At 45.1% G+C, this 10,649-nt stretch overlaps 1 protein-coding gene across 1 annotated transcript; it reads left to right on the top strand.

Moving 5' to 3' along the window:
• Positions 1-842: 842 nt before the first annotated feature.
• Positions 843-10,226, top strand: LOC135260521 (annexin A13-like). The gene is made up of 11 exons (XM_064345803.1): positions 843-1,001; positions 2,229-2,304; positions 3,101-3,195; positions 3,965-4,135; positions 5,046-5,079; positions 5,514-5,593; positions 6,019-6,085; positions 6,698-6,801; positions 7,133-7,208; positions 7,893-8,005; positions 8,434-10,226. Exons 1-11 carry the CDS (start codon positions 987-989, stop codon positions 8,551-8,553), a joined length of 951 nt encoding a protein of 316 aa, XP_064201873.1. The 5' UTR covers positions 843-986; the 3' UTR covers positions 8,554-10,226.
• The last annotated feature ends 423 nt before the right edge of the window (positions 10,227-10,649 follow it).

Below are 10,649 nucleotides of genomic sequence, written 5' to 3'. Positions count from 1 at the left end.
CCAGAACATTTCCATTCCCAGCTGTGATTTCCATTATGTCAATTCCCCCCCCACCCCCCCACCCCTTCCGACAAGTTTTTGTTTCTGTGAAGTTTCCCCTTGCCGAATTTCAAGGCTGAGAACGCAAAGCATTGTTATTACCTGCAGCAGAGTGACAGTATTTTTCAAGCTGCCAAAACACAGGCTGCAAGACTGCACCTTGGCAACGAGACAGAAAGGAACGGACCGTTCATCACGTAAAGTGGTAGCTAACGGCAGACACCAAGTTCAGCTCAATACGGGTAATTGCTCGGGTTTTAAATTAGCTACGCTGTTCCAGTTTTTTTCCCTTTTATCTATCTGCTAGAGTTTGCTACTTCATGGTTTCACTGCATCAGCTCGTTAGTTTCAGATAAAGTACGAGGTAGACTTGTTCGGTGTGAGACCACAGCCAAAGTCAGTGTTCCTTTGCTGACTCAAGAGCTAATAATTGGTATTTTATATCATGTTATTCCCACCCATAAAACGAAAAACAGTGCTGATGACGACAATACAAATCACACACACCTTCTATTTCAGAACTCATATTTTCATATGAGGGAAAATGTTACAGGGATGTAATGTTACACAAAAAACAATACAATATTTGAATGGCCATTTAAATGAAATACATTATTTAAATACATTATTATTATTATCATTATTTGTATTATTATTATTATAGTAGTAGTAGTAGCAGTAGTAGTAGTAGTAGTGCATTATATAAAGTAACATGTATGTTTGTAGTATTATGATATTATAAAATGATTGAAGAATAAGATGAATCAACGGACTCCACCCCGCTTATGAAAACATTCACCGGATCAGTCTCTTCCGCTTACCGGCTGCGGTGACGTTACAGCTGCAGTACAGGGCGGGGCTGCGTCTGGGGCCTCGCCTCCTGGAGTAGAGGACACAGCAGCAGCAGCACTGACCGGCAGCCGCGGTGACCGACCAGCATCACAAAAATGGGAAACGTCCAAGTGGGTAACATATATTTCCTTCGAGTTTTTGTTTACGTAATGCGCAAGTTCGCTGTATAGCTGTAGCTATGGGAGAGAAATTTGTGAATGGGGGGATGACGTTGCCAGGTACATTCTTAATAAAATCAATTAACGATGTAGCCTATAGCTGGTTGATGCACTGCGTGAAAATACTACGTACTTAAAAATAAGGCACAAAAGTAACTAGACAGTGGCACAAAATGTTCGCTAGAATGTTTATTATAAACGCCAAACAAAAAAATGTGCAACGTACGCAGTGCAACGGTTAATTTAGAGTTGAGGGCTTAGCTCGCCAAACGGGCATGCAGTTTCACTGGTGCACTGTAACCTACAATTATAAAATAAAACTTCTAAATGATAATATTACAGAGTTTGTCCTGGTTACTAGCTTTAATCAAAGTTTTCCCCTTATGGTTTCCTCATTGGTACGGCTTGCTTTCCATTTTTACGACATATTTCTACGAATCTGTTTTTTTTTTTTTAAATGGAGTTAAATGCCTTCAAAGTGCTACGCGATTTGGAAGTCGCGTGGCGATTTACGCGTCAGCATCTTTTCGCGTGACTCTGTCTCCGGAGGAGGCGGCCACTCCCTCGTGGGAAGCATTACAGAATGTCTTTAAGCTCCGCGTCGTCAATGAGGCTGCTTTTGTCGGCGGCCGAGAGGTGGGTGGGTGGCTGGCTGGCTGGCTTTGCGGGAGCGATAGGCTGCGGCTAGCTCAGTGCGCAGTTTCAAAACTCGGCCTGCCAATGAGTCACCGAGGCGCCCCCGCCCTGTCCGCGAGCCCTCGAGCGCACGCCCTTGTTCCCCCCCCCCCAAAAAAAAAGAGAGAGAGATGCTTGTAACATGAGGAGCGTGGCCTTCTGTAATTGTCAGATTGTTTACACATGTACTCGCGTGTCCGTGTATTAAATGAGCATTAATCATAATGACACGAACGCTGTTTTCAGTGCATTTTAGGGTGAGAGACAGTATATGTATTTTTTCCAGCTTTTGCTTCCGGTGATTGCCCTACTGACTTGTGACTCAGCAAAGTAGGGGGAAAATATGTGTTATGGAATATTGTATATATATTCTGGTCTGGCTTAGTTGGAGTACAGTCCGTATTCGGGAAGGGCTATGGATAATATATTTTTAATGTGCTGTTTGAAGTTGTGGACAATGGTTCGGATCAAATAGTAAATACTTTTGTCTGCACTTTTTTCCAGCCTACAGTTGTGCCCTACGACGATTTCGATGTTGTGGCCGACATCAAGGCCATCCGTAAAGCCTGCAAGGGCTTCGGTAAGTTCACCCGTCTCTCTTCGCTGTGCCCGCCTCACGTAGACCGCGACGGGCACCACCATCGTGCAGCTAAAAGCCCAGCGGTGAAGGTCACTGGATAATCACTTGAAGGTCACAGCTCAGACCGGAGCTTGATTGTCCTTTTAATGCGGGATCCTTCTTTTGAAGCGTTGCGAAAAATTCATTTTGGCGAAACCAGATTACCAATAAATGAGGGTAACGTGCACACCCCGTATTTTGCAATTAAGCCCTTAATGCAGATTGGATATTGATCAGTTCCAGAATACGTTTGACTCCCGCATGAATTTCATGAACATTGCGCCTCTCAAATCCTCACAGCATTTTTTTTAGCGAAGGAGGAAAACTTGCCTCAGACGACACAAGCATGTGGGTGGGTGATGCACGACAGCCATTTTGTGCCCACACTGGTTTGTGTGTTATAATGATGTACGTGTAAACAGCCCTGATTTCTTATGTTCACGTTACACGCGAAAAACAAAATGTTTTAATGGCAATTTTATAGCTCAGGAGGTAAGAGCGGCTGTCTGGCAGTCGGATGGTCGCCGGTTCGATCCCCCGCCTTGGGCGTGTCGAAGTGTCCCTGAGCAAGACACCTAACCCCTAATTGCTCCCAACAAGCTGATTGGTACCTTGCATGGCAGCCTTTCAGCATTGGTGTGTGTGAGTGTGTGTGTGAATGGGTGAATGGGTGAATGAGAGGCATCAATTGTAAAGCGCTTTGGATAAAAGTGCTATATAAATGCAGTCCATTTACCAGATCTTTTCTGTCTTGCAGGGACGGATGAAGAAGCCATAATTAACATCTTAGCGAATCGCTGTTCAGCTCAGCGTCTAGAGATCAAGCAGGCGTATTTCGAGAAGTATGATGATGTGGGTAATTTTTATATATTTCTTCCTTATTGCTAAATTTGAAGCGAATACTTGTTTTTAGATTCATGTGTTGCAGCAGCAGGGTAAGGTAGCACCGCCAGGAGGTGCTGAGTTTGAATCCCGAACCAGGGCCTTTCTATATGTGGAGCTGACATGTTCTCCCCATGTCCATGTGGGTTTCCTCCCACAGTCTAAAGTGGGTTAGGCTAATTAGAGTCCCTAAATTGCCCCTAGATATGAGTGTGTGTGTGAATGTGTGTATGCCCTGCGATGGATTGGCGACCTGTCTGAGGTGTAGTCCTGCCTCTCACCCAATGCACAATGGGATTGACTGCGACTGTGTGGTACCTTTGTTGCATTGTGTATGACTAGGCATCCCAAACTGAGAGAGCGAGAGAGAGATTGTGAATGTAGGATGACAGAGGAATACAGGAGACTCATCCTCTGCACTGATTGGATGATGAAGGAGTACAGAAGTCTCATTCTCTGTGCTGATTGGATGACAGTAGGATGATGGAGGAATACAGTAAGCTCATTGTCTCTGCTGATTGGATGATGGAGGAGTACAGGAGACTCCTTATCTGCAGTGATTGGATGATGGAGGAGTACAGGAGACTCGTTCTCTGTGCTGATTGAATGATGGAGGAGTACAGGAGACTCGTTCTCTGTGCTGATTGAATGATTGAGGGCTACAGCAGACTCATTCTGTGTGCTGATGGGATGATGGAGGGGTACAGCAGACTCATTTTGTGTGCTGATTGGATAGCAGGAGCTGGAGGAGGTGCTGAAGAAGGAGCTGACGGGCAGCTTTGAGAACGCCGTCATCGCCATGCTGGACCCTCCGCACGTCTACATGGCCAAGGAGCTGAGGAAGGCTATGAAAGGAGCTGGGACCAATGAGGACGTCCTGGTGGAGATCCTGTGCACCAGCCCCAATCAGGTCAGTCGCTTCCTCCTCTTCAGCCAATCAGGTCTATTGCTGCCTCCTCACCGTCCCGTCAGGATTGCCGCTTCCTCCTCACTGCCCAATGAGGTCTGCCGCTGCCGCCTCACCGTCCAATCAGGTCTGCCACTGCCTCCTCACCGTCCAATCAGGTCTGCTGTTTCCTCCTCATAGTCCAATCAGAGGAAATAGCAAAAAGAAAAGAAACAACAACTTTGTACCAAGAGAACTTAGAGCAAATTAGGGTTTTATAGACTGCCAAAATAGTTAATTGGTGTGAGGTGAAAGACCTATGCGCTTGAAACATTGTCATTAATTGCAAAATAACACAAAACATTTTGGGAACAGCAGCAATGAGTGCAATTTGTCCTTTCCATTAAATGTGATCAGATTTCACGTACACCACATGGTGAAATGGATGGAAGGTTGAACAGGAGGAACACTGCTGTGGAATATGGACTGTAAATTACACGCTAGAGCAGTGGTGTCAAACTCGTGCCATGGAGGGCCGTGTGTATGCAGGTTTTCATTCCAACCAATTAATGCTGCCTTAATTGAGTCCAATTACTCATTCAGCCATATGCGTTTAACTGCATTGAAGCACAGAATATAAGAAAATTTTTATTTAGACAATGCGGGTCAACCATAGACGTCGGTCACATTGAGACACAAACCTGCACCTAATTCAGCAATATTTACCATTAATTATAATCAAGATCTGAGGTGGAATGAAAACCTGCATACACACGGCCCTCCATGGCACGAGTTTGACACCACTGCGTTAGAGATTCAGTTGTATTTTACTGAAGTACTTTTTGATTGTTTTCACTTGTTGTCTCTTGTTGAGTTGAATGCCCTTGGATGCATTACCTTTATTGTTATAAATGTCTTTATGTTCTTCCAACAGGATATTTTAAATTATCAAGAAGCTTATGCCCAGGGTAAGTATACTCTGACCATAAAAGTTCACCATCCACTCATGAAATTCCCTCATCATCCCCTTCATAATGTCTTAGCATCATCTATAATTTTGTAGTCATCTGACGTTCTAGTAAGTTCCTCAACAATTAAACATGTACCACATCTAAGCCATACAAGCTTACACACAGTCTCTCTGTCTCTTTCTCTCTATCCCTCTCCCTCCCTCTCTGTCTTCTCCCCCTCTCTCTCTCCTTCCTTCTCTCTCCCTGTCTCCCTCCTTCTCCCTCCCCCTCTCTCGCTACCTTTCTCTCCCTCCCACTCTCTGTCTCTCTCTATGTCTCTCAATCGCTTCTCCCCTCACTCTCTCTCTCTCCCCTCCCTCTCTCTTTCCATCTCTCTCTCCCCCTCCCCCCCTTCCCACTCCCTTTCTGCCCCCCCTCCGTATCCCTCTCAGTGCATGAGAGAGATCTGGAGGCAGACATTGAAGGAGACACCAGTGGGGACGTGAGGAACCTGATGGTCGCACTCCTGCAGGTGAACCTCACCGTTCTCACCCTTTTCAGCCTGTTTCAGCCTGTATCCAACCTGTTTCAGCCTGTTTCAGGCTGTTTGTTGTTTCAGCCTGTATCCAACCTGTTTCAGCCTGTTTCAGGCTGTTTGTTGTTTCAGCCTGTATCCAACCTGTTTCAGCCTGTTTCAGGCTGTTTGTTGTTTCAGCCAGTTTCAGCCCATTAGGTGTTTCAGTCTGTTTTAGCCTGTTTGCTAATTCAGCCTGTTAGCATGAGCTAATTTCACACGCTCAGTATGACTTCATCGCGTCTACGGCCTTCCTTCCTTCTGCATCCTCTCCCAGGGCCCGGCCCTGCATTCCTTTCTGACAGGAAACACACATTGTTATAACTGTTGGAAAAAAAAGAGAGAATGAAGTGCAGACTTCCTGTTTGTTTCCTCCCCAACAGGCCAATCGGGATGAAACCTACGAGGTGGATGAGGAGCTGGCAGAACAAGACGCCGCGTCTCTGATCGAGGAAAGAGATCCATCCATTATCTATACCCGCTTATCCTGAGCAGGGACCATCCATTATCTATACCCGCTTATCCTGAGCAGGGACCATCCATTATCTATATTCGCTTATCCTGGGCAGGGTTCATCCATTATCTGTACCCGCTTATCCTGGTCAGGGTCCATCCATTATCTATTCCCGCTTATTGTGGACAGGGTCCATCCATTATCTATACCCGCTTATCCTGGGCAGGGTCCATCCATTGTCTATAACTGCTTATCCTGGGCAGGGCCCATCCATTATCTATACCCCACTTATCCTTGGCAGGGTCCATCCATTATCTATACCCACTTATCCTGGGCAGGGTCCATCCATTATCTATACCCGCTTATCCTGGGCAGGGTCCATCCATTATCTATACCCGCTTATCCTGGGCAGGGTCCATCCATTATCTATACCTGCTTATCCTGGGCAGGGTCCATCCATTATCTATACAGGCTTATCCTGGGCAGGGTCCAACCATTATCTATACCCGCTTATCCTGGGTAGAGTCCATCCATTATCTGTATACGCTTATCCTCGGCAGGGTCCATCCATTATCTATACATGCTTATCTTGGGTTTCTGTCCTGTTCAGGCTGGTGAGGGCCGCTTTGGCACCGATGAATCAACCTTCACTTACATCCTCACGCACAGGAACTACCTGCAGCTGCAGGCGACTTTCAAGATCTACGAGTCGGTATGTTCTTGCACTCCTTACAGTTATTACTCTGTCAATTTATATTTAGCGGGATATTTACATTGTGTGAGGAAGTGGTCTTGTATCCAAAAGGTCACATGTTTGATTCCTGGATAGGGCACCGTTGTTCCCTTGAGAAAGGTACTTAACCTGCATTGCTTCAGTATATATCCAGCTGTATGAATGAATGAAATGTACATGCTATGTCAAAGTTGTGCAAGTTGCTCTGGAATTGAACCTGTGAGCTTTAGGTTACTAGCCCAGTTCCTTACCCATAATACTTACCCAGTTACTTACCCATTATCCTTAAATCCCCATCTCCATGCTGTAGCTGTCTGGGACAGAGATCTTGGATGCCATCGACAGCGAAGCGACCGGGACCCTGAAGGACTGCTACATCACTCTGGGTCGGTGTCAGTGAGTCGTAAACGTCTTCCAGGGGAGATTAGCTTGTCTGCTCCGTCCCATGCCATTGGCTAGCCGCCAAGCTGCAGATACCGGATGTGTAAAAGCTCTCGGGGTTTTATAGGGACATTACAGAGACAGGGACTGGGGGATGTTGTGGTATTTTATGGGAACGGCCCAGCCCGGGGATTGTGGATGCTGTACAGACAGTATGATGGGATGTGTATGGAGATAGTACAGTACAGGTACGCAGCTTGTGAATATTACAGGTGCAGCTCATAGGAACATCACGGGTACAAGGATTGGGAATGTTACAGAGACAGGGGAGGTAGGGAAGGGTGTAGGCCTGTTATGGGAACAGGAAATGGGTACAGATAATAGGGACATTATGGAGAGAGGGAAGGCTTGGGTGTGTTTTGGGTACAGTGTGTGAGGACATTATAGGGATAGAGATGGGGCTCTTAATGGGGCAGGGTTTTGGGGTACTCTGTGGGTACAGGGATTTGAGAAGCTTTGGGGACAGAGATTGGGGGTGTTATGGGGATAGTGTGTAAAGACTGGTACATTTTTGGAAATTATGGGTACAGGGCATTAGAAAATCACAGGAACAGCTTATTGGAGCGTTATGGGCACTGTGTTGGGGAAAGGGTATAGGGGTTTACCTGCTTTTTTGGGGACCCCCACAGTGAGGTGCGCAAAGAACCCGCAGCTGTACTTCGCCCGCCGTCTGAATGCTGCCATGAAGGGCGCGGGCACGGACGAGGACACCCTGATCCGCATCATCGTGGGCCGCTCTGAGGTACCCACAAACCCCCTGCACCTGACACGTTCTCCCACACTGTGGTACCCATAAACCCCTGCACCTGACACGCTTCCACTGAGGTACCCACAAACCCCTGACACCTCATGCGTTCTCCCACACTGTGGTACCCACAAACCCCCTACATGTGAAGCGATCTGCCTTGACTCCCCAGGTCATTACTGTAAAGGAGACTTGAGTTCTCTGTTGATCTACCAGGTTAACTAAACAAAACTGTAGGGCCCAGGCACCAATACACTAAAATTACCAAAGTTCATGAAATCGGGAGCAAAAAAATCAGGTACACTTGGACAGGAATGGAAGATTCCGTCATAATTTATTGTTAAATCTAAAGGGTTTCAGCATATAGCTTTCATCAACTGGAGCTTGAGGTAGTGAGTGATACTTTTGCTTTTATGGTTTCCCAGATTGACCTGGAGACGATCAAGGACATGTACCTGGAGAAATACGACGTTCCTCTGAAGGAGGCCCTCAACTCCGAGTGCGGGGGAGACTTCAAACGGCTCCTCCTGGAGATCTTGCACTGAGATGCTGCGGCACAGCACCGCCTACTGGCCAGCAATGGGTACTGCTGCAAGGATAGCCAAGTGAACTAACCCTCACTCACAAACACCACTGTCCTCAGAGAGAGCAATTCAGCCCAAGGAACCTTCCCCAGTAAAGGGATTATTTGACATGTATCTTAAAATTATTTTATTTATGTTTTATTTTTTGCATGAAAATACCTACACAAAAATTGAGTTGGGGGAGCTGGAATGTGTAGTACGTTGTTTTGCCAGTTTAGCTTTTTATTTAGAAATTTTTTCTTTGCTTTCTTTATCAAAAAAAATTGTTGGGCCCCAGGTTGATACATCTACAATATAAGTAGACCCTTAGTCAGCCATGTATCAAGTGAGTTTTTGGGTAAAATGTTCTCTCTCCCCTCCCAAAAAAAATGTTTAAAAATTGTGGTCTTACAATCACAGAATAGGCAATTATTAGGGATGGGGAAAAATACTTAAGTATTTTTCTAAACGCCTTCCAAATAAAATAAATGTATGTATAAATTACAATCAAAATGGCGGACGTGCAGGTTGCATTGCAGATGGCACAGGCATAACCCATACAAAACGGGTAGGAAACCTGTATAATATACGAAATACAAACACGCAAATACATCTTGCAGGTGTGTGTATTTGAAATCACTGCCCACTCTCTTGCTGATAGCTGATCTAGTCACCGTCGGGCGAACTGAGGTTATACTGCCAGCATTCAGTGCCACTGTTCATTTCCTGTAGCGTTAGTGATGCCTTAGGAAAAACATATGTGTTCGATTCCTTCTGTCTGGTAATCGAGACGACTGAAGTGCCGGAAAGGTGGAGACCCTTTTGGGGAACACCCCCCCCACCCCCACCCCCCCTCCACCCCCCACCCCCATGTGTGTTATCTCACTGTGCAGCATACACCCCAAACTTTGTGGGTCACCTTGGCTTAGGATGCAATCACTATCCATCCACTTGTCATTTTCTAAATGAAATCCAAACTTTATACATTTTCAGTGTACTGACAGACAGTCCTTAAATGTAACTCTTATATGTCCAGTATGAACCCAGTATCTGCCTTGTCATGCATGCCCATTGCATCAGATATATCCCAATATTTGCTTCATTACTCCATATAGAAAGCTATATAAAAATAATAATAATATCCAGTGTATTAAACGTATTAACGTGTACTGTGTGATTGATGACTGGTACATATTTAAAGATAGTGAAGGGAATGGCAGAGCTTTCGTGAGATGGACAAATGAAGCTGGGAGATAAAACGTCTTCGTCTAAAAAACTAAACTAAGATTTGAAGCTGCCATGTCATTAAAAACGAATTCATTCTTACTTTGTCCTGACGAGACAAACAACACTTGTGTGCATGTGCCGTCATCACAGCGGTCGATGCCTCTTTCTAAATTATGTCCTGGACTGGCATTATCAATCTGGCATTATCTTTGCATTACTTTTTCTGAATTTCAGCCAAAAAAATTGCTGGCTTCCTGTGTATCCTATTTAAGAGAGCATATACCGTAGAGATTAGTCTGGTAGAAGATGCTATATGCACATAGTCCAGTAGAAAATTAACATATACCAAATTCGGGACCACTCTTAACCTCAGTGTAGCCAAAGATGTATGGATAAATATTAATAAATTAAAAAATAATATTTAAAAATTTGTCTGCTGTGTTTTTTGTTCTGTATTCAGTCGACTCTGAATGGAGGGAGAAAAACAACAGAGGAAGAAGACACCTGACCGTACATGTAATTTCCCTTCATCTCCAGCAGGTGGCGACAGAACACCAATATATCTCTGCATTTCCAATATAAACACATTTAAGTCGTTCGTTTTCCTGAACTTGTTTCCTCCAAGTTGCCAGAACTTCTGGATATTCCTTTTTGTTGAGCACATATGATTTGGTTATCAGTTGTGAAGAAATAATATCAGGGGCCAATGCAATTTAGTCACCATGCATTTCCCCATATCTGGCGATGTCTGATCTGCTAATTTAGCAACTTTGTAGAATAGATACCATAACCTGAAGTCAGGTGGAGTTGGACCTGCCGAGCCTCAGGTGCGAAGCCCTTACAGCAGGTGG

The sequence above is a fragment of the Anguilla rostrata genome, chromosome 8 (assembly GCF_018555375.3).
Source record: "Anguilla rostrata isolate EN2019 chromosome 8, ASM1855537v3, whole genome shotgun sequence".
NCBI lineage: Eukaryota > Metazoa > Chordata > Actinopteri > Anguilliformes > Anguillidae > Anguilla > Anguilla rostrata.
Note: the sequence above shows the minus strand (reverse complement) of the source record. Positions and strands in the feature narration are given on the sequence as shown.

What these genes read in the sequence shown, in the direction of transcription:
- LOC135260521 (XM_064345803.1), top strand. An exon ending in CTTTCAAGATCTACGAGTCG is followed by an intron (nt 6,802 to 7,132) that starts GTATGTTCTTGC and finishes TCCATGCTGTAG; the next exon opens with CTGTCTGGGACAGAGATCTT. An exon ending in GGACTGCTACATCACTCTGG is followed by an intron (nt 7,209 to 7,892) that starts GTCGGTGTCAGT and finishes GGACCCCCACAG; the next exon opens with TGAGGTGCGCAAAGAACCCG.